Source organism: Lycorma delicatula, chromosome 2, assembly GCF_047948215.1.
Source record: "Lycorma delicatula isolate Av1 chromosome 2, ASM4794821v1, whole genome shotgun sequence".
In the NCBI taxonomy this organism is placed as follows: domain Eukaryota; kingdom Metazoa; phylum Arthropoda; class Insecta; order Hemiptera; family Fulgoridae; genus Lycorma; species Lycorma delicatula.
In genome coordinates this window covers 191,738,340-191,764,189 of record NC_134456.1, presented here as the reverse complement: position 1 = coordinate 191,764,189, position 25,850 = coordinate 191,738,340, and the positions used below count along the sequence as shown (strand labels likewise).

The 25,850-nt window shown below is 27.8% G+C and overlaps 1 protein-coding gene across 7 annotated transcripts in view; it reads left to right on the top strand.

Moving 5' to 3' along the window:
- Positions 1-25,850, top strand: part of LOC142319528 (aquaporin-like) — a 246,385-nt gene that overhangs the window by 195,668 nt on the left and 24,867 nt on the right. For all 7 annotated transcript variants that reach the window (XM_075356908.1, XM_075356909.1, XM_075356910.1 and 4 more), the window contains 3 exons: positions 19,546-19,745; positions 22,376-22,519; positions 25,346-25,576. In XM_075356908.1, coding sequence (XP_075213023.1) covers positions 19,546-19,745; positions 22,376-22,519; positions 25,346-25,576 — 575 coding nt within the window. The remainder of the gene's footprint in view (positions 1-19,545; positions 19,746-22,375; positions 22,520-25,345; positions 25,577-25,850) is intronic.

Genomic DNA, 25,850 nt, shown 5'->3' with positions numbered 1-25,850 from the left:
AAAAAAAAGTCGGGTTTCAAAAGAAATTCAAAAATCCATTTTAACCCTTTAAACTCTGAATTTCAAAAAATCCTTTTTAGTGCGTATAATTTTCATCAATTTATCTTCAACATTTTTTGCTGGGCATTGATTATGAATCACTCGCTACATGTTTTATTTATTTAGATATTTGATTATACTGAACACATGACTGAACACTGCAGTACACAGTTGTATATGTGGAGTATTTTTCGCCTGCTTGTAAGAAACAGAGTTTAACAAAATTTCTATACATCTACTTATTAGGTAGATGTTTCGAAAACTGAAAAAAATTGAAATCCGTATACGGATTTTCGAACAAGTAACAATAATGGAATAATATAGATATGTAGTTATGTTGTAATTAAAAATAAATTACTAATATAAGAAACGGATTAGATTATTGTGTGGTATTGATCGTTGATCAAAATTGTTGTGTATTCTTTTTCCAATTTATTAAATAAATAATGATTGCAGTTAGATAATTGTTATTACCGACCTTTGTGTTAAAGTGATAACGTCTCTGCCTTCCGATAGGTCCTAGGTTCGAATCCTAGTTAGGCTTGCGATTTTTCAGACGTTATAAATTTATGTCTCAAAAGCGTATTCCTGTTCATAACCATTATAAAAATCCACTGAGAGCAAACTAATCCACTATTCTCAGATAAAGTATTTAAAAAATAGGCGATTAGATTCGCTGAGCCGATATTTTTTTTTATAACAATCTTAATTATTATATAGATCCGACAGTACATTAATAATGTTGATGTTGGCCCATTTAGCAGTTTCCACTTATTGAAGTCGGTTTCGAATTAAAATTAAAAAACTTTACTCTTAATAAATACCGTTAAATTTACCCTTTTTTTTTCTTAAATTTCGTACATTTCAAAACGTCGAAATTAAGAAAAAAATGAGAAAGTATTATTTTTTTTTTTACTGTGTTTTTTGTCGGTTTAACTATTAAAATAAAGGTTGATTGTAGAGCAAGTTTACAGTTGTGGGTTGTTTCTGATGCACGGCTTACACACACATACACACAAAAACTTAATTTAAAATATTTATCATTTTATTTAAATATAATATATTCTCGTTTATTTAATTCAATGATTCTAACTTAAACCGTGCGCTCATAGGTATTTAATTCGCGCGGGTGTGGCGGTATTAGCGGTGACGGTCGGCACTAATTAAACTAATGTAATTTCACAACTTACATAGAACAAATTTCACTTGTACGGTCAGCAGACAGGTGCAGCAGCGAGGCTTAACGTACCAGGTACCGAGTCAACCGGGCGATCGAATTTGAGACCCAACCAGACAAAGCTATTTTTACACTTAAAATATTATTCGTTTTTTAATTCTACCGCTCATCTGTGACGTCAAAACAGAGCAGTAGTTTGGAGCATTTTTTTGGGTGGGGGTGCAATTTTGTAACAACCTATTTTGCAAATATTGTTATTTTTTAACTGTTAACAAATATATTTAAAAAAAATATGATGATCTTAATTAAGCGAAATCTCAAGATACTGAGGGTGACCTTGCTGTACAGCCTCACCTCCCGTGACCTTTTAAGTTGAAAATTTATTGGCATCAATGCCCCATTTACAGACGTAATCTGACCAAGTTTGGTCATATACAGTCCAGTAGTTCTGGAGATATAAGATGATTTAGAGACCAACATCGAACATATACACGTACATGCGAACATTAAAATCCGGAAAATTTCCATCCTGTGTTTGTTTGGGTTCCTTAGGTGCCAAAAAACGTCAAGATCTGGTGAAATACTTTACAATACAGATTATAACACTTTCCCTTTAACTAAATACTCTGCTATAGCGCTATCTAGACGGAAAAATAATAATTTTATTTTTATTTAAATACGCGTTGGCCTAAAAAACGCTGTTCTGTAAAAAATGTCATTAGCAAGAAACGTAAAAGGCTAGAAACGATGTAAAGAGACTATTACCGTGGGTAACTATGGTGTTATTAAGAATGCAGGAATATTTTTCAAATTGTTCAATCTAATATTTACATTTACGGCTGATTAATACAAACTTTCCGAACTAAAACTTTCTTTAATTTCACGTGGAGATTGTTTTAATATCAAAATAACATTATGCTATGTTTTAAAAATCCAATTTTATGAAAATTTTTACTACAAACTATTTAAAAAAATGGCTTAAGATCATTAAGTCGTTTTTCTAGATCGAGTAATTTTTTTTAAGATATTCAAATTAATTTACGTAGAATAAACTTACTATGTAATCACTAGAAAAATATCTTTTATAAACAAAATAAAAACATCGAAATCGGTGCATTTGATAAAAAGTAAGGACTGAACAGGCGTAAAAATAAAAATAATTTTATTAAAAACTTGTCCGTAGCTAATCTCTACATTGAATCGGTGTTAATTGGAAAAAAAAAATTGTTAACACGTTTATGGAAAGAGTAAAATAAAAATCATGGTGGGATTCTCTAGAACGAAATTAATGTGAAGGTACTTAACATATACTAAATAATGTGTTTTAAAGCTTTAAAATGTCTTTACCACTTGTGATTTGTAGGGGAAGAGTACGCCTGAAAATTAAAATCTGTAACCGCAGTGATTATTTATTTAATTTACATGTGGTATTTTTTGTTTTGTTTTTCCAAAACCAATTTCGAACAATTTCTGTAAAAAAAACTTCCATTAATTAATTCAATTTACATCAATTTTAAAGGTTTAACTTCCTACTAATTAACAAACATTAATAATAATTTTCAGATTCGTTCAATTATTCTTTCTTATTATTTTCGTAAATAAAATCTGAAGCCTTCTGGTTTTTTAGGTATATGAACAAACATAATCTATTCTTATGTACTCTTAATACAAATATTCAATTGAAAAAGAATATTCTTAACAGAAACTGAAAAAATTGAACGTTAATAGTTTTAATTTTGTATTTCTTTTTTATCAAACATGCTAGTGTGTTAATCATGTTAGTATTCATATCAAGTGTTTATATTATTGATTTTTGAAACCTGTCGCATTGTTATAACTGAATGCAGTGACACGTTACAAAATATAATTTTGTATTCTTTTATTTAGTTATGTACGTGTTTGTGTAAATAAAGGTGTGAACTTTATTTGTTCAAATGTACAATACCAAGATTTTAAGACATGTATTTACAAGATTTATGTATTTAGTCACTACTAATGCAAATGGAATATATTTATATATTAACAAGACAAACAGTAAAATTTGATTAAAATAAAGTGTAATATTTAGTTACTATTTCTTCAATTTCCTACGGTCCGCTTATTAGAATGTATGTATGGAGCAGTATGATGAATTGAGTTATTTTTCGGGTATGTATTTATGATTATATATTTCTCCATTTATAAACTAACAAAATTTGATTACAAGCGTAGTTTATACTGCGAAGTTGCAAATATCGTGGGTTTTAAAAAGATTTACGCATATACATATTTATTAATAAAACTTAAGGAAGTTTAAAACAAGAAATTTATTTGAGATAAATAATAAACTAGTAATTTTACACAATTTGTAATTACGTTATTACTTAAAATTACATGATTTTTCATGAATTCTTATTCGCATTTATTGATAATGATCATTAGTTCATTTAGTTTATTAAAACTATCAAATGTGAATAACTTACGAATGCTAATCCCTTCAAGGTAATCTTTGCTACCACAAATAAGATTCAAAGAAATTTCTTTGTCGCCAATAACAGCTTTTTCCAAAATAGGATTTTATGACTAATGAACTGTGAACGCAACAGCATCATGATGGAAATGGGTTTCGTGTGTTTTCACTTTAATTATCAAATTTTATCCCTATATGACAGCTATAATTAGATCAGGTCGGTAATGAATCCAAACCATGACATTGCATTAGAACATCGCTACTTCAATTCACGTGCTGTTATGTACTTTAAATATTTCAAATATCTCTTACTGTCTCTAGCCCTGTTACTCTCAATTTGGCCTGTAGTGAATATCGTGGTATTTTCAGTAAATAACAAATTGGTCAGTAAATAACGAATTGGTCAAGTTCTTTAAAGAAATAATTTTTTTGTTATGTGTTTTTCATCTTTTTATGTATTTTTTAAATGAAAAATTATTACACATTAATCTTAAACGTTTCTGTTATGGATATTTACCAGCTGCAACTAAATTCATTTGACCCCAGTAAGGAGAAACGAAAAAATCCCATTTTAAAAATATAAAAGTATAATTTTTTTTTCGGACAATAATAAAGAAGAAATCATACAAAAAGGAAATTATAAAATATTATTTTATTTTGGAAATAATTTTATCAAAACTTTATTTACCGGTCAGTGATATTCGAGAATCAGGTAGATAGTATTGCTTAAACGTCTGTCTTAACATCTAGCAACTACATTAACGTATTAGTTCTAATTACCTTTCTTCAGTGTAAATTGACAAAGTTAGTTTTTTTTATATGAATCTATTTATTTTAGTACCATTTTAAATAAATGTGGGAAGATTTTCAGCTTTGTAATGTATAACTTTTCGAATTATAGGTAATAAAAAATAGGAATATCTTGCAATGTTGTAAGCTCTTTGGACCTGCCTCATTGACTAAAAAACTGTTCGTAAATTAAGATCAATATTTCCAAATTCTACCTACTATTAAACTGTTAAATGAAAGTTATCCTTGTTCTTAGAATTTAAAATATATTATTCTACATGAAATAGGTTAATATATAACTATTACGACACATTTGTACAAAATGTGGTTGTGATACATCTTTGGATATTTAATGAGTTTGCCAGAACTCTGGGCAGCAAATAATTGACAAATAATGTAGATTATTATTGATATTTGATCTACATCAAAGAATAATAAAGTTTTGGAAAAAATCGTTGCTTTTACAAGTTGTTATCCTTTATCCTGTAAGAAAAAAAAAAATATGGAGTTCTGGTAAAACAAAAATTATTACCATATATTTACGTTCAATTTGAAAAAGTCTCGTAAACATTTACGAGATTTAACTATCCAAAATATGTCTCATAAACTAGATAAGTAAAAGGCCAGCTTAGCGACTTACGAAAATTAATTTAAAAAATGACATTTTTTGTTTGAAGATTAATTTAAAAATTAATTATAATTTAAATTTTGTTAATAATAATTTTCAATAATTTTAAGAAAAATATCAAATGAAATGTTAAAATTTGATATTAAGATAAAAAAAAAAAACAATAAAAATGGTTTAAACTAAATTGTTCTATTTTCTTCTTTCTTTTCTGTATTATCATCGTATGCTGCAAGATAGTTTGCACTGTGTTCAAGGATAGTAAGCGGTAGGGGTAATGCAGCTTTCATCTAGACGAAAGGTCTGTGAATTCAGGTTAAGTTTCATAGATTTTTCTAGAGACGATTAAATAGAAAATAGAGGTTCTTTTTATTTAAAATTTACTGAATTGTCTCTTATTGTTTTTATTTAACGGTAATGTTTCGATGAGAAATTTTTCTGTATTGGTTGCGACAGAAATCTAGAAGATAAATTAACGCTTTGTCAAACTATTCAAGAATTTTTATTGTGGAAGTTGATAAGACCTGTTTTTAATGCAGGTCTACTCACAGAAACATGGAGTAACAGAATTAAAAATTTATTTTAATAAATAATTCCACATCTCTTTTATGAACTCATTAAAAATAACTATACATTATTATAAAAGAATATAAAACGTTACATTGAAAAGTACAATATAAATTTTGATACGTCATTCAATAGACGTACTCTGATAAAATTTGGCAATATATTCAATCAAAAGTTTATTTTTATACAGTGTTAACAATTAGACCTACCGGCTGATTGGCCGATTAAATTGCTTATTTTTATTACTTTACTATCCCGTCTAGAATAGACGGGATAGTAAAGTAAAATTTTCAACTTTAAAGTAAAATTTTCAACTTAAAAGGTCAAGGGGGTGAGGCAGTAGAGCAAGGTCACCCTCAGTTTCTCGAGGTTTCGCCTAATTAAGGTCATACGTTTCTTACGTACATTTGTTAACAACTAAAAATAATAATATCTTCAAAAAAAGTTTTGAAAAAGTCGTACCCCCACCCCAGAAATGCTGTTGTAGTCGTCTGCTATGTTGTGACGTCACAGGCAAGCGATAGAATTAAATAAATTAATAATATTTAAAGTATATAAAAGTAACGCGATCTGGCTGAGTCTCGAACTAGATCGCCCGGTTGACTCGGTACCTGGTACGTTAAGTCTCACGACTACACCAGCTGCCGACAATACAAGCGAAATTTGTTCGCTTGTACGTATGTAAGTTGTGAAATTACATTAGTTTAGTTAGTGCCGACCCGCTCACCGAGCTGGTCTAGTGGTTAACTTATCGCAAATCAGCTGATTTCGAAGTCGACAGTTCTAAGGTTCAAATCCTAGTATAGGCAGTCAACAATACTAGATCGTGGATACCGGTGTTCATTGGTGGTTGGGTTTCATCTCAGGCATGGTCGACCAGAGACTGTACAAGAGACTACACTTCATTTACATTCATACATATCATCCTCTGAAGTAATATCTTCTGTGGTTCCGGAGGCTGAACAGAAAAAGAGAGAGTTAGTGCCAACTGTCGCCGATAGTACCGCCACACCCACGTAAATTAAATACGTATGTGCGTGCGCATTAGTTAGGATCATTGAATTACATAAATTAAAAAATGTTATATTTAAATAAAATGATAAATATTTTAAATTAAGTTGTGTGAGTAACCAGTACAACAGAAACAACTGTGTTGTCAGCTTGTTTTAATGATGAAGATGAATAATTAATTAATTTCTAGCGTCTGAAAAATTTCCAAAAATGACTATGATTCGAATCCAGAACGCTTGGATTAAATGCGAAGACGCTAACACTTCACCACGGAGGTCGGTAGTGTGTACATACGAATTACATGTGATACATATTTGTAATGCAAATAATAAAATCAAATACCAGAGCACAAGTGTATGATTTTGTTACCTTTATTTAATGTTTACTTATTATTTATAACTTTTTTCCATGTTTTCTTAGTAATTTTTAATTACAGTAAAATCATGAATTTTAAAATGTTTTATCATATTTGTATTGTAATTTTGTTACGGTGAATGTTTAAACTTTGTCATGTAATATCAATTAATGTCCGGTTAGAGTTATGTAGTACGTAATGAAGTTCAATAATGTAGTAGTATTTATTGTACCAAAAAAATGTTACGTTAGGAATAGGCTCCAAAATTTTATTTTTGTTTATTTTATATTTGTTCTTAGTTAATATGTCATTAATCTATAGACAGTCAAATTTCTTCCTCCTTAAAATACGCGTATGTCATGTTTGAAGTCGTAATAGTAAAAATATATATATTACGCTACACGTATATTTTCTCAGATAAACTCTAAATTCAAAAAGAAAAAAAATATTAATACGCTTTAAGTAGAGTTTTTAGTTTTCAATTTTTTTAAATTTTGTTACAGTTATCGGCTTATGCATGTAACTTTTATATGTAACATTACGTAACTTATTAAGAAAACAATTCTAATAGTTTATGCGATTACTTTTCTCCTACATTAATCCTCGAAGTTATTTCTTTTGAATGGAATTATTTTAGAATAAAAATTAATTTTTTTATTAAATTCACTAACCATTAGAAATATATTATGATAAGAAATATATAAATTATGATTAAAATTGGTTCAGCAGTTTTGTAAATAATGAAGTGAAATTAAAAAATAAGTCGTTGCTAGCAGGAAACTAAAAGTTTAGACAAATTTCTTTCTTCGTTAAAGTGATGTAATGGACTTCATTCCATCCTGTTTGCCGATCTCTTTGCTTCAAGTATCTCCTTCATTCGACCCCTATCTCCTATATTCCCATTTGCCTGTTTTATGCATTCCAATCTTAGTTTTTACTGTTTTTATCTTGAAAATCGCTAACCCTCTTTATTTTAATACGTGGGCTATCAAGCTAGGTGGTTTTTAATACATTTTTACTTGCTTGTACGAAATAAAGGAAGTATTGTGATCGAGAAAAATTTCGATTTTCAGATTTTAACGGAAATATTAATTTTGACCATCCCTGAATCCATTTTGACTAGTTTAAGTGGATAGCGTAAGTGGTACTTATTTTCACTGGTTCCAGAGTTAGAGCCAAATAAAATTTTAATTAATGGAATATTTGGATCTTAAAAGTGGAAGGCATCGGTTCGAATCGGATTTTATCCCCGTTTTTTTAAAACTTTTTTTATTTAAATATATTGATTTATTAATATAAATCTCTGTAAAAAAATTTACGATATATAATTCAATAATAACAATAAAAAAAATGAGAAAATATCAGAAGTTATAAATAAAATTAAATTTTACGCACTTTTAATTTTAAAAAGGTGTATATAATATAATAGGCGTACAAGGAAGTCATGTGTGTCCACATCAGATTTTTTTTTACAAGAGTCCGCCTCCACATAGTTCTATATTATATAATAGGTTTTAAAAGATTTCCATTTTGTAGATTCCTCACATAATTTTCAGTGTTTTTCCATAATATACATTGCGTTACATTTATTTATGTTGTAAGCCAAAATTATTTGACGACTCATCATTAATTGCTGATTCTATAGCAATTTTTTAATAACTGGATGGACTTTTGTTTTAATTATAGCAAATTATTTTGATGATTCATTTTTTATTTGGGTGTAAAACACTCCATATTTCGTACTTTATATTATTTTAAACCTTCTTGTATGTGTTTATGTATATACGCATGTTTGTAGCGTGTACAATGATTAAATAATATAGTCAAATATGCCGTCAAGGTGGGAGTCGTATTTTAACGCTGTCGGTTCACTATTTCCAGGCCTCCTTCTATTGTTAGATTTTAATTTACAATAACATCCTAGCCTATCGTCCCGGAGTTGCAACAAGCTTCAGGTAAACTCTGTAACAAGGGAAAAACTAGCCCGCGCGACTCTATTCAACAAAACTGTTTTAGATATCTAGAGAATTTTATGAATCGGTCAATCAATTAATAGTAAAATCTGTCTCTTTGAATACTAATTTATTGAAAAAGTAATTAGTAGAATTATCTTAACATAAGTTTATTATCATCATCAAAGTATTTAATTCTTACATACACTATTTAAATAGTTTTGATCTTAATGCAAATAGTATCACCACAGTTAAATTAAAATATTTCCAAAGTACTTATTTTAACTTTAAAACCGGTTTATATGTTGCATATTCCCATTATATTTTCCTAAAAAGCCTACATTTTAATGAGCATAAATGTGCTTTTTTGTGTATTACATAATTCTTCTTTTACACTTTTGTTCTAGTTTGTAGTAAACGTGAAAGTGCAAACACTTTCTTATTTACTTCAGAAAGTGTTTGCAATTTCTTTTTTACTTAAAGCTTTCAATTAGAGAGTAAATAAGTAGATAAACGTAATTACAAAAATTATTACTGGAAAAGCATAAGTTCTTTAATTTGCTATGAACAGAGAGTCGTGTAGAGTGTTTAAAATATTTTCTTGCAGCTTATAATTAAAGTATTCTCCTTACTAATACGTACACGATCAATAATTCTAGGGGGTAATACCAACTTTTGAATATTTTTACTATTCAGTGTTTCAATAATTTTATAAAAAAAGGTACATAATTTTTTTTTTGCATGATTATATAAAAATGACAATCTCGTATAAAATTCCTTTCCTTTTTTAATAAAATTCATGCTTTATAAACGAACGTAGGCTAAGTTATAAATATTATAAATTTAAAAAAACTTGGGATCTAAATAAATGAATTTTGTTTTCCTGACAATTACGTTCTACGTAATGAGCATACATTTTTATTCATATAATAATTTGGTTATTTTTAATTAAGCTACATTATGTATACAGGATTCTAACATTTGAGATATTATTCATGCAGGGTTGGTATTATTCCGTTTACAATACTTGAGAAAAGTTATGATGAACTTGAACTATTTTACAAATTCTGATAACAATATAATTTCAGATTATTAACGATGTTTTTCTCATCGACGTAGGACCAATTTTCAACATTTCGTACAAACATTTATTTTTTATTAAATAGATTCTTTATAAGTATGTTGTTCTTTATAAAGAGTATACGTTAAGAAGTTAACGTTATTTTTCAATGTGATTTTCTTTTTATGAATCGCAAAATTAGGATACCACTATTGGATACATATCTTCAACGCAAATGATGGTAATATATCATAATAAGATTCCATTCTTGGATTTTTTTTGCATGACGATTGTGTATGTATTCATTTTTATAAAAGCGGTAGAAGACGGAAGGGCCTGAAGAATTAAAAAAATTGCCAAAATTCTTGGATATCCCGTGGGTTTTCGGGATGCTGCTTTTTACATACCTGATGATTTTTCGGATGAATTTATATACCTGATGATTTTAAAGAACATATAGATTATAATAAGGCGTTTCTGATTCAACAAAAATAAAAATCATAATTACGCATACGGAGTCAAATCCACATAATCCAATGGTTACTATGTTATTCTAAGTAATAGGAATCTGGTAGGAAGTGCGTATCGTCACTTACAGAACAAAGTTAAAGTTGCGCTCACTATGCCATCAATTGTTGCGGTCAACCTCATTCTGAACCAACTTAGTTTGTTTTATTACCAACTTACCCTTCTATCTCTTTCATTTATTTACCTTCACTAAATCTATGTGGAAATGAAACGATGGAGAGAACGTTTCTGTAGTTAGTGGTTATTTGGGAAGCCACATTTGTACTGGATTTGTTTACGTTGAAGCTTTTCTCACGAACCTTTCAGTTAATGAAAAATTTAGTTATTTTTAAAGCGTTTTGTATTGCTTTTAATCTTCATGTATACATTTCTTTTAAAATGTTATTATTTCTCTTAGCATTAGTGAAATGTATTAGTTAATTTACTTTTCTGTATATTAATATTTATTTTGATACAGTTACATCAGTAAAGTCAAATTATAAACAAAATAATATATTTTTCTTTTTACATAAATGTATATGTATTCTTACATATAATGTATAAATGTATTCTTTTTACATGTTAACAAAGTAATTATAAAAATAAAATAACTGAAATCTGAAAATTAGTTATATACCTATATACTCGTATTTTGTCAGACATTTTCTTTTTATTTTAATTTACAGTTTCGGTAGTATATTTTTGATAGAAATAAATCATCACAAGTACTTATTTTGAATATTGTTACATCTTATATTGTAATGATTTTACCTCAATATGTGATTAACAAATTTTAATTAAAAAAAGTATAATGTATAAATATTTATTTATTTCATGAAAGAAGATATTCCGTAAATATTATTAAGTAGTTGGGTAAATAAATCATTTTTTTCATAAAGAAAAAAAAATATCTATGGGACTTATAAATATAAAAAAATAAATATAAAACTAAAGTTTGGTTAACAGCGAGTTTTGACAACATATAAACTGTCGTAACATTTAAGTCGACATATAAGGCGTCGTGACATTTTTCGATGTATAAATTTTTCTCTTGACTGTTCCACCGAGTGTAAAACTTACAGTAAATACCATGTGACAGTGCTATTAGCTTTTTTTCATAGTGGCCTACATTTGGATAGAATCCTATAACTGGCTTTTCCGTTTTCTATTTTTTTCGCGAATATGTTAGTTTTGAATTTGATTTACAGATATTAGATAAATAATTGTAATAATTTAATGATAGATAAATTAAATAATAATAAATATATATTGTGAAATATATGCTACATTGTATTCAGCTATTGGTTAAGATTTGGGGGCGTTCGTCGAACCAATACCAATATCTATATAAATGGATCACCAAAAACTGACTGAAGTTCAAATATCATTTCTTTACCGAATTTTACGCTTTTCTGTTTCTAATGCTGATTAATAAATGGAAAATAATGAGTTCAACTGTCGATGTAATACAAACCTAAATAGACAGACAGATATACAGCAAGCAAACCTACAAATTAAATTGAAAATTATCCCTTTTTTGTTGGCGAGGAGTCGCAATTCTTAGTAACAATAATAAAGGTGGTAGGTAGTTCTTCAGGTGTTTAATCAGTGATGAATCATATTTCCTATTATGTAGAATATGAATAATCAAAACTTCCAGTATCAAGTCAAACAACCGTAATGAAATGTATAAAAAACACTGTACAGTATTAAAGTCCACTGCAACAGTATCCTCTGTAATAATTAGTTCATAATTTTTTTGGGGGGGAAAAACAGAAATGTTATTTCATTACTACAGAGTGATGTATCTGAATGATTGAGAAATTTTTGTCTCCTCAGATAGTGAAAAAACCATCTGATAAGATGGAGTGATTAGTTCGAAGACATGGATTTAATAGGTTGGGATGACCAGTCATACAGCTAAGTATGATCAGTGAGTCCATAGATTTTAGAAAGATCTAAAGGTTCCTAGACCATGTTTTTACCAGAAACAGCGATATTGCTAGCGCTATGATAATGCTGGATCTCACAGCATGCGTTTTTTCTTGGAAGGTATTTTATGGAGTAAGCCAATTCAGTCATCCAATTGCATGAATGATGAAGAGTTCAAGGAAAAAATTCTTCATGAAGTTACTACAGTTTCAAAAGATATGTTATGCAATGGAAAAGATAAAACTGACTTTTAAAATGTATGAGATATGATGTACGTTCCAAATTTAGAATTTTTAAGTTACAATAAAATCTATTTCATAAATTGGCAATTTGTAGTAAATATTATTTTTGAAATGTATAGATAAAGAAATAATTATGTTAAAAATTTAATTACTGACTCATCCACTATTTTAAGTAAATAAACATATGAACTACACTACAAATTATGTTTGAGAAATAAACACTTCTAAGTTAAGAAAAGATTATCAAAGATCTTAAAAAACTTGGAAACAAGATTATTGGTTTATTTTATTTTATTTCCCTTTACACTGAATCGAGGAGAAATAATATTATATATAAATAATAATTAATCTAGTAATTAATAATAATATTATTATTATCTAATAATAATTTCTAGAATCTTCTAAAACAAAGAAAAGAAACCACTCGAACCCTAAGGAGAATAAAAAGAAAACACCATAAAGACACAATAGAAGAATTCAATAAGACATAATTGAAAGACTACAACAAAACCTTTGAAAATCAGCTCCAAAAATATGAACTCCAACTCTACTAATAAAGAATGAAAACGGTAAACTGGCCCATAACAATAAAGAGAATGTGGAAATTTTAGCTAAATTTTTCAACAAACTCCTAAATTATGAAGAACCGACAGAACTAAACTTCAACACCAACACCCCAATAATAACACCACCTGAAAACATCAATCCTCCCACAAAAAAAGCACTGGGTGAGATGAAGAATTGCATAGCAGCAGGAGACCATCAGACTTTTGTGGAGATATGGAAACATGCAGGAAGATCAGAAAAAATTCTCCTTCATAAACAGCTTGTCAACATCTGGGTCAAAGAAGAACTACCGGAACACTGGATGACAGCTCTCATCCATCTGCTACATAAAAAAGGGGACAAAACAGACTTTAACAATTACAGGGGAATCTCACTCCTTAACACAAATTTATTTCAAGAATTATCCTCAACAGGATCGGTTCACAACTTGAGAAAGAACTAGGAGAATACCAGGGGTATTAGACCCTGGAGGATCTGTCCAGACCAGATCATGAGTCTCAAGCTATAATGAATTACAACATGAAAAGAAACAGACAAATGGTGATAACATTTGTAGATTTCAAGAAAGCTTATGACAGCATTCTCAGAGAACCCCTACTAAAAATTCTAAGACACCTTGGACTACATACTAAATTAATAAACATGATGAAACTAATACTCACAAACACTAAATCGAAAGTAAAATTTGGAGACGAACTCTTGGAACCATTTGAAATCAAAATAGAACTGCACCAAGGCAATGGGCTTTCACTGCTATTATTCAACTACGCTGTAGAAATGGTAATAACTCAAAAAATCCTCCCAAAAGTAAAAGTAGGTTGAAAAATCAAAACAAACTGTCTTTGTTTCACAGATGACTTGACACTGGTAGCAAATGACATCGATGAAGCTAAATCACAAATAATTGAACTTCAAAACACTGAGTAAACATAAAGTCAAAATAGTAATCCAATTTAAATAACTCTTGAGAAATAATAACAAAGAACCTAAATGGAAAAAAAACTGCAATCCAAATAGGAAGAAACAAACTAGCTAACGCTCAAAAATTTACCTGGCACACTTACAATAAAAAATGCCTATCAATAAATGCAAAAATAAGACACCACAACACATTTATAAAACCAGAAGTCACTTATACACCAGAAACATTCTTCCATCTGAATGAACAATCAAAGACAGACTCCAGAAAAAGAATTGGAAGAACCTCCTACATCAATAAAACATACCAGAAAGATGGGCAGTGATAGTTTGTGTCCAACAAAGTCATGTACAAAGAGTTAGAACCTGATAACAAAGTTATCACTGATACCAGTTTATAAGAGGAGACTAGGAGATGACACCTTACACCAGATGACACCACAGATAAGATAAAATTAAATAAGAAAATCAAGAACAAAAAAACTCGCTTCACACTCACAAGAAAAAACACACAACATAAACATTTTCTACACTAGAAAGGGCATAAAGATCAGAACATATGAATAAATGCTGGGAGGACTGCAAGACCCAAATAAAAAGTCCCATCGAAGAGACTTGGATATTGGACTAACTAAAGTGATCATATGCAATCATAAAAGATAATAATAACTAATTAATTGATGGGTGAAGTCATTACTTGATGAGAATCCTTGATAACAAAAGAAAATAAACAATATGTTAACATATTTTGTTTTGAAATAACTAATTATATAATATTTTAAGTAATGATGTATAATTTATGTAATAAAAGAATTATAAAATAGGTTATGTGTGTACAAGAAATAAAAAGTTTTCACTAAATATTTATAAGAAATTCATTTTTGTTTGCAGTCATTCTGGTTAATAAAAATAAAGAATAGCTGATATCATACTACTTGACGTAATATTAATAAAAGTAGGCCATGATTTTCTGTGACTGTCTTTTTCAAGTCTTTAGCAGTGTCGGTATAAATAACAGTATGAATGTTTGAAAAACATAAACGTGTGCCTTATTCATACTAATTATGTAAAGAAATAAGGCATTGGTTATGAAGAAGGATATAAGGACAAAAGGTTATAAAAGTAGATAACTCAAAAACGGAGGAATAGAGGAGTTAAATATTCAATTATAAAAAAATCCAAAGAAACACATGCAAAATAGAGTAGCACATTTGATATTGTAGTTTAATATTCTGAATATACTCCATAATTAAATTTTAACCATATTAATAAAACCCATTCAGTTTTTCAGTTAGTTAATGTTATATTTCTGAATGATAGTCTAAATGTCATGAAATTTTTTAAAGATAACCTTAATTTCTAAGCAATAAAAATATTGTATATATTTTTTTATAAAATATCTGCATTTATAAAAAAAATAGCTATATATGTATAAAAAAATAGTTGCAATATGTACTGTTACATAGCAATATTTATTGTAATTTTTTGTTTTGTTATATTGCATTTTATTAATATTGTGCAAGATTAAATTGGATACTAGTTTATTATTGCATTTATTATTCTGTTTTGTTTATTTAGCAGTACATTTTATTGCTTATTAGAAACTCACTCGACTCACACATACTCTACACACTTAACTAAAACTAACCTAAACAAAACTTTGAAAAACAGAACATTATTATATATAGCCACATTAATTTTTATGCACATAACAACGAGATATTAACATTTAGTATGAATAGGTAGTACCAGATCGCTATCTTATCTGTAGGCATACAGACCAACACAGGTAACAGTTCTAAAAAATTATTTAGCTAAGACTTTAATAAAGTCTAAATCATCATTTAATATGATGATTTAAATTATATTGTAATTTTTTATAAATCAATGAGAAATAACAAAAAAATGTTGAGTCTTCTCAGGGTGCAGGACACAACAGAGAAGACCCAGTAAATCTAATGCAATAAAAAATTTAACTTTCGATGTTTATTTGTGGTTAGTTTTAAGCAATATGGTTATGAATGCTAGTGCTGTGAATTACAATTCACATGTTACTAAATAGCATGGTTTACTATTTTTTTTAACTAGCAGCATTATGTATTGAGTAAATGAATCATAACAGGCGATTCTAGTTAGACTGTTTATTTCACATCATTTAAGTGAAAACATATGTGTACAGCTTTTACAACGGCCTATTGTTTTCTGTCACCAGTTAGCAGGCATATTACTACAATAAGTTGCCTAATGCAGATTTTGATGACACCTTCTTAATGATAATTATCCTGTAATTAAATTCCTTCTTAATGAATATGTAATGCCACCTTCCCCAGTTGCTAACTGAATGAATGTGTAAAGTATAAAAAGTATAATTTCTTCAGTTCTACAAACATAAAACTTATCTTAGTATTATTTGAGCCAGTGTTACACTTATGAATTATGCTAGCTATTAGGATGAAGTTAAAAATAAACACTCATTAAATAATAATTTCTTTATAAAAAAATCAATTAACTAATAATTAATGATATGATCTGGAAAAAAATATATATACATTTTAATTATGGTAAGATAATTCTTGAAGAGTGGATTGTTAGTGTATTAGGTCAACTCATTTTGTTATAATTGTTCTGGTATTATTTAATTCAGAAAAAAATCATTTTTAAAAAATATTATCTATGCTCATTATTTATTAGTTAAATAAAAGTTTCAATGTCAGCCCAATCTATTATTTTTTTAGTTTTAGTTTAATAAATTAAATAAAAAAATAATAATTTAATTCTATTTTTAGAATTAATCTGCAATTTCTATCTTTTTTGTGCTGTAGGTCTCTAAGGTTTTTCAATGATTTCACTTGATGCTTTCTAGAAAATGCTAAAATTCTAGGGGAGTTCCTATTACAATATATATATATATATATATATATATATATATATATATATATATATATATATATATATATATATATATATATATATATATATAAATTATGAACTGCTCTGAATAAAATGTTTATTTATACAGTGTTTCAAAAATAACTGGGAAAGCGCTGGTTCCCCTCTTGGTTAAAGATAGTTTTTAACAATTTTCTTGCTTGAATGTCATTTGGAAATAAAACTAATCTGGGCATAATTTTATAAAATATTGGGTGCTATATAAAATTTCAGTACATTTACAGAAAAATTGAATAAGATATTTATTATGAAATAAAAAATAGTAATGATCTCGTACGGCAGTTTTTCTAGGTTGTAATAGCAATTGATTTGTACTGACAGTTAAAAGTCAAAACATTTTAAATTAGTCAATCACTTTTATAATGAAAAGTTAGATAACATTATAATTGTTAATTTTTTAGGGATCACTGATGATGCACTTTGATTCAATTTAATTAATAATTAACTGAAAATAACATTTTAATAATTTTAAAATAATATAATATAAAAAAAAGTTAGGAAATCTGCATTTAGTAGACATTTCATTAAATGTTTGGAGATAATTATTGCATTAAATAATTGTTTCTTTTATATAATGAAATCAAAGATTAAGCAGTTTTTTTAATAAAAAAAAAATATATATATCAAAAAGTATTGCTTTTTTATTAGTTTTTGTATAGTTATAAAATAAATAAACATATTATATATGTTTCATTTTTTTTCTTTACAAGATAAGTCTAGAACATATTTTTTAATTTTAATAACTTTATCATAGCTCTTAATTTTTATTAATTAGTTAACCAATGAATGACTATAATTATATAATGTAGATACTGTGTTATTGCAATGTAGAAAGTATTAAAATTAAAGATAAAAAATAGCAGCAGTATTGACATTTGGGGGGGGGGGACCCCCCCCCCCCCAAATGACTTTTTCTATTACAATAAATTTAATTTATACTATTTTTAAAACTGTCATATTATTATTAAAACACTCATAAGATCATTAACAAGTTAATCTTATTTAACTATTCCAACAAAATTATTATTGTGTAAAAGAAAAAAAAAATATTTAAAAAATATATCAGTTTTGTAATATAACAAATAAAATTAAAAGAGAATAAAGCACAACAGTACACTATATATTCTTCTATAAAAAAAATAAAAAAATAATTTTTTATTATAAGATTCATCAGTGATGATACTAAGGTGAAAAAAATAAGTAAATTTTAATGTGAAATATTCATAAAAAGTTTTGAATGAGATTGAAGTTTTGAATGTGAACTGTTATTGTAACAACTTGTGGAATACCTAAGAATGGTATTCCATAAATAACATGATGAAAAGTAAATCTATAAATGGTAATGTTTGAGGTAATTTTATAATACTGGAGTTAAATAATGCTTAGTGTGAGTAGAAGTTTACAATTCCCAGTCCCTTGAAATAAGATCTATTAATAAAGTATTACACATGGTGGACACTCCAGATGATGTTCAAGATTTGTTTACTTTTATTTCTTTTCTTTAAAAAGTTACTTGATTTTTTACTTACATTATGGTGTGGTGGCAAAATGTTGAATGATGTGGCTTATTGCATTAAATATTACATCTCTATAAAAATCTGAGTTTGTTTATTGAGCCAGTGCAGACTCATTATCATTGATTTTGTGTATAAAACTAATCAAAAGTAATTACATAAACATTATATAATGAAAATCAAGATTTTTGAATGCACTAAGTTGACTGATAGCTTTAGTTAGAAAGTAGAAATGATGTTTTAATGATTGATTCCAACACTGCTATAAAGCGCTGAAAATGGTGATGAGAAATTTATAGAAGAGGTTATAGTGATAGCTTACCAATAATTTATTAAAGATTATACTGTCTCTGAAACTGTTTGTTTTATACAAATTAATAAAAACCTTTAATTTTTATCAGCGTATTTTTAATCTGAATTTTTTTCTGTTTGAATAAGGTTGTGTAATCCGATTATATTCTTAATTTGTTTTAAATAAAATTGAATTAAGAACTCTCTGAATAATAATAAACATTCAAGTAAGTACTTTTGTTTACAACATTTTGTAATTGTTCAAAATATGACTGAGACTGATTAAAATGACTGAAACAATTAATATGACTGAAACAGCAGAAAATGAACAGATTAAATGTACTGCATTCAACTTCAAATTATTCATAAATTAGAGCTAATATCTTGACTGTAAATTAATTCATCATGTATCGTTTGTTTGCCAAATGTAACATAATAAAAATGGATTACAAATTAAAGTTTGCCATTTAACAAGAAAATATAATAAAATGTTTTTTTTTCTGGCAGGAATACTAAATGCTGTTTGAAGGTGTTTCACTTAACTTATATGCATAGAAAGACTGCCCAATAACTTATTAGAATTTCTTTTTTATTGTTTCAGAAACTGGTTTGTCATTAAGGGAAGAAGGAAAAGTTGGACCATTTAGTGCCTCAACATGGAAATTAGTAGAAATATTAATAGCAGAAGTTGTAGGTACTGGATGTCTAATGTTTTTTGGTTGTATGGGATTGCTCGGACAAACTTTACCACCTCTACAAGGAGCTATTGTTTTTGGAATGGTTGTTTGCACCATAATTCAGGTGTGTTTTTGTAGTTTTTAGATTTAACAAGTTTTATAATTAATAAAGAGGTACTCTTTTGTATGAGAACAGTAAAATGCTATGTAAATTTCTGTTAACATCTGTAGTATAAATGTGATCTGAAGTACGTAATAATAATCTAGGAAGTAAAAAGGGAAAAATTTTCCTGTGGTATCATTTACACTGAGATTACTTTCAACTAGATATAACTTGCAGTACACATTATTGTTCTGGAATGAAAATGAAATCTTCTGCAAAAATGTTATAACTGTTGCTTGCTATATTGGCTTGTAGAATAAACAGTTTTGTTTCTTAAAAGCACATTGAACAATTAATGCAATTAATATTATAATGGTTGGACACAGTAGATGTCAATATACAATTACAACTGTAGTCATTTCTAAAAGCAATAAAATGCCAATTTTAACAATTTGATGTTATTTTTGTAAATTGTATTGTAAGTAAGGGATAGTCAGGAAGAAGTCCCTTTATGCTACCTTCTATGGATCCTTATACAGCTTACCTTCTATGGATTTAAAATATCTGTATCAGTTCCACAATGTTCAAAACACAGCTATGGGCGCTTCTGTGTCTGGTTGTTCATTCGCAACAGCATATCAGGGGTAATCATTTTAAATGCTTACTAAACAGCATCTTGGAACTGCTCTTTGTTGACGTATCTGCATTTTTGGATTTCTTCTTTTACAAAACTCCAAAGCGCATTGTCAGGTGTGGTGAGGTTAGGGCTTCTTGCTGGCCAGGGTAATGGAGCTGGTAACTCTTCTGACCTACGTCCGATCCAATGAGTCAGAAAAATTTCATCTGTCTGTGGGTATTTAAAGCAAAATGCGCTGGAGCACCATCTTGCTGAAACGTAATGATTTTAGCGATCCCTTTTGCCATTAATTTTGTAAGTAACCACTTGTCAATCATTCTCAGATAACTGTGTTGATTACCTGTGCCATTGAAAAAATAAGGATCAAGGAGATGTTCACCTTTCATTCAAGGCCAAATTATAACATGAGGAAAAAATAAGGACTAAGGAGATGCTCACCTTTCATCCAAGCCCAAATCAAAACCGTTAACTGATATTCATAAACACGTCGATTAAGGTAATTGTTGCACAACACATTAACTGTGGCTGGATGAAAACATTTAACTTCAAGTCCTTCTGCATACAGTCTTGCATTGTTATCTTGAAATGTCTAACTCTGCAGAGAGTTTACGCATTGATTTTGGTTGATTGTTGAATCAATGCCTCTACAGCAGTACACATCTCAGCTCGAGTGCTCGTTCTCCCATTGCATGGTGCATCAAGAACACTTCCTGTTGCAAAAGCCTTCTTCTTCCATATCAGTAACGTTTTGCTGTGATTGCGATGATTTCTCAAAATGCACAAAGAAATAATTCATTATGTTCTCAAATGTTTTACCACTGTGTAGACAATCGTGGACCCATATAAAAAAAAATGTCAAAAGTGACTGCAGCTGGAACTGTTGAACAAGAACCACAGCTGCATTGTTACTGATGAATAGCATCTTGATTAACTGAAAGTGTTATAACATAAGAAATAACATTTTTATATTTAAACTTTTAATTAAAATTTTTAATTATTAAACTTTTACACAGCTTTCATTGCTTCTCATCACAGACAGTCAAATCACATTAATTAATAATAATCACTGTTATTATAGCTAAGCTGTTTGACTTGGGTTTGTTATTTTTAATCGTTGATCATCCACTTGGTCCATCCTATGTACAATATTGGATTGTGCTGTTGAACATATTATACTATTAAACTATTATTCTATAAAAAAGCAGAAGTATCTATTGAAACCATTTAATTAAAAAGCGATTACCAAAACAAGGAAAAAAGTATTAAAAAGTGGTTGGTATTATATTCATGTCTTTACTTATACATGCAACCTGATTGTAAGTTAAAATTAGTTATTAATTTTCATTTATTTCATGTGGTTAAGACCACAATGCAGGATGATCAGTTGTATCAAACAGTCATACATCCACAAAATGCAGATGATAACAACAAATTAGCTTTAATATTGATAATATATCAATAAAATTACTAACTTTAATAATTTCACGTCAGTTTTTAATTCCAAAAAATTATTCTACGGAAAACATTTTTGGAAAGAAAGAGTGGGATTTAGAGACAATATTTTTTTATGTTAGAAATCTAGTAAATCCTAGATTTGTGTTATGCACTTTATTTATTGTTTTTATAATAAAATACTTCTCTGTAGTTTTCAGTTAAATAATAGATATACAGCTCATTTATGTATTAAATATGTTTATTTTAAATTTATAACAATGTCTAAAAAAAACAATTAGATGAAATAGATCAGTTTAAAGTAAATAAAGTTGAGTATATCAAAGTAGTGAAATGCAGAATTAATTTTTGATATTAATTCTTACTTTATTGAAATGAATCTTTTTAAGATTCACTTTATTCCTCTGTATTGTTAAATGATTATTTCTGCAAATGATTATTTCAATCATGACTGAGGATATGGGATCGCACAAAAGTACTTTCATGAAAAATTAAGTTTATTAGGTGGTTTATTTAATAGTTTGAATATAATTCTGTTGTATATATAACATTTTTCTTTCAGATATTTGGCCATATTAGTGCAGCTCATCTAAATCCTGTTGTAACAGTAGCAGCGATTATTCTTGGAAAAATAACTCCAGTAACTGCCGTAGTATACTTTGTGGCAGAATTTGTTGGAGCTATTTTGGGATTTGGCTTATTGAAGGTAATTATACTGATCACTTTTTTTTTTGTAATGTTGTAATTTATTAGTATTTTACTAGTTTTCATCTTAATTTTCATTTTGTATTAAATAGCTAGAATCTGTTCAAGAAATTTCACAAGATGGTTAGGCCAACTAAAATGCTTTTATTTAATAAAAATCAGTACTATATTTTTATACAAAGGTTTTATACAAATGTAGTTACTATACTATATATTATAATAAAAAAGCTCAATATACAGACCTTGTTTTATTTCTACTATAAGAATGAACACAGATCATTTTCATGCTGCAAGTTCATTTAGTAAATTTGACAGTTGAAAATATAGAGAACCACAAAAATTGTTTATTAATAAATTATGGTAAAACAGTAAGGCTTATTAAAGGTATGACCCACCTTAAGCTTATTAAGGCCTATTAGGTCACTATTGTGGTTGAACTAAGTTAAGTAAATGGCGGCAATACATTATTATACCTAAGTTTTCAAGTTATTAAAAGTAATAACTTTTGTGATAAATTTGAATAATTTGGTTGCTGTAGTATTCTGGCAGTAAAAGGTGTTTGTGTTTTTCATGATAAAAGTAAAAGGTAAACCAATACGTCCACAGAAAGTTTAATTGTTTAATTTATCTAGACAACTAAGGATGTTGCCAGATAGGTTTAACAAAGCAGGCTTGTAGTTTATAGTAAGTCTTCCAACATGCTTGTCCACAATTTCATGGTTTCTGTTTTATCAGCAAATTAATGCCTATTTGCTGATTGCTGTTAACATGATCCAGTTTGGGTTAGCCGTGACAACACAATTACGAGTGGGAACAATTTAAAGTCTTCTTACAATAAAAAATTAAGGAAAAAATCATTTGAATTATTGTAAGAAGTTTATTTTAAGTTATTTTGGTTTTAAAAACCCAGATAGATTTTTTCCAATAAAACATTCAGCTTGTAGTATTTTAAAAAAAATACAATTAAAAACATGGTAAATAGTAAAAACATTTAAAAAGGGATATAACGATGGATATTTTTTTTTACCAAATTTGTTACCATAATTTTTCTTTTTTCTCTTAATAGTTTTAATTTTTATAATTTTTTTATATTTTTACAGTAGAAAAGTTCAATTTTTGTATTAAATAATTTTTCATTTTACAGTTATACAATTAATTGAGTGTATCAATACTATGTGATAATAATTTCATACTCATGCAAATAAAAATAAAATAACTTTAAAATTATCTTTTAACTGTGATAGCAAAATGCTGTTTAAAAAATGCATTAATTATAAGATTATTAAAAGTTATAGATGACACAATTTCAAATTTACGAAATTTATTTGTCCTTCCAAAACTTTTTAGATCTAATAATTATCAGCACCTTCTGTGGAATTTCTATACAACACAAAAAATTAAGATGACTAACTTTGCCAGAAAAAATACTAAGTTAATAACGACAACATAAACAGAATATATTATCGGATTACATACATAGTTTGGGTATTTACTAACCTTTTTAAGATTGGCATTATCAACAATAGTTGTTAGAAACTGCACTGAAGTAAGTACTGATAATTATATCCAGAAGGGGTTTAGAACAACTTCCATTGAAAACTAATAATTACAATTTTTAATAATTTTACAGTGTTATCGCATATCAACATGCTGTCCATTGGCATTATTTATAATCTACAAAATTAGCTTATTTAATTTACTTTTTATAACTGTATGGGGTAGATAGTGTAACATTTCTTTTAAGCTAACTTTAACACCCACGTTAAATAGAAATATGATAATGAATATATATTGTATATTAGCTGATCAGTGAAGATAGATTATTCATCCAATCAAATGTTTATTATTGTGGTATAGGCACTATTACAATATAGGCACAATATATATCAATACTGTTAAATTGTGCCTTTATTTAACGATATTATTTCAAAAGAGTAATAATTTTTCTTTTCTGATGGAAAGGTAATTTAAATAAATTAACTTTTTTTGTGTATTTCTTTTACATGTTGAATCTAAATGTTTATATTGTATTGCAGACATTATAATGAAAGACATTAAAAATAACAAAGTAAACAATTTTGAAATTAATTTTGCATTATTTTTTTACTTAATATAATATAGTAGTACTTATTTTCAATTAAAACTGATCAAGTGAAAAAAAAACTATTCATTTATTAACCAAACATCACATAACTGAATATCTCTGGAGATAATGTGCTCGTAAATAACTTTTTTTAAATTTAAAAAGTTATTTGTCTTCTAATTTTGTACATATTTTGTCTATTTGGTGATTTACTAGACATTTTGTGTAATTCCAATGGGCAATATTTAGCTAACATCATTTAATTTTGGATATCTTATTTAGATTACTGATTTTGATGAACCACTGAACAACCTTATATAGTTTGAAGGTGCTCCATCTGAGGTGGGATTGAATTGTATGATAATTGTAACATAAAAACTACCTAGATATAACATAAAAGATAAACATGAAAGAACTGTAATTATGACCCAGCCTTTTACATAAACCCAACCTAAACTGTAACATCACCTTACTGAACTAACTACAGTTGGCAATTCAATATATAATTAACCACAAAATTTTACAAAGTATATTAGAATTAAAATTATGTACAGTTTTAATGAGTTAAATAATCTTTCCTGTCCAGAAAAATTGGGCAAACCAAACAGAAAAATGTACCAATAATTTACAAATTATTCATCTTAGTTCCATAAATTAATAGGTAATGGATGATAGTTAATGGATGACACCATTAACTATCAGTATGATATACCAATATTCGTTAATATTGATTTTTTGTTGTAGATTGTAACACCTTGTGATTTATGGTTGGTGTCATCAGGAAATGGAACAGGTGTTTGTTCAACTATACCAGTACCATCATTAAATGATGCTCAGTCATTAGCCCTTGAGTTCCTAGCAACATCGTTCCTAATTCTAGTAGTATGTAGTGTATGGGATGCTCGAAATGCTGATAAAGCTGATTCAACTCCATTAAAATTTGCAGTTACAATAACTGTTATATCTATTATTGTGGTAAGTTTACATTATATATCATTAATTTTAGTAATAATGTTTTAATTTAATCTTAAAAAAACTTGCTTTGTATTTTGTCATTTTTGGAAGTTTAGTCTACAGAAGATTCTGTATATTTTAAAAACAGAAGAAAATTATTGAAAATTGAATTTTACAGTCACAGATAAGATTTATAGCTGATGAGTAGATAGATCTATTCTCCATAAAATTGAATACAATTGAAATTTCAACAAATGACATACGCGCTAGTATGATTTATTTCCATTTTTTTGAA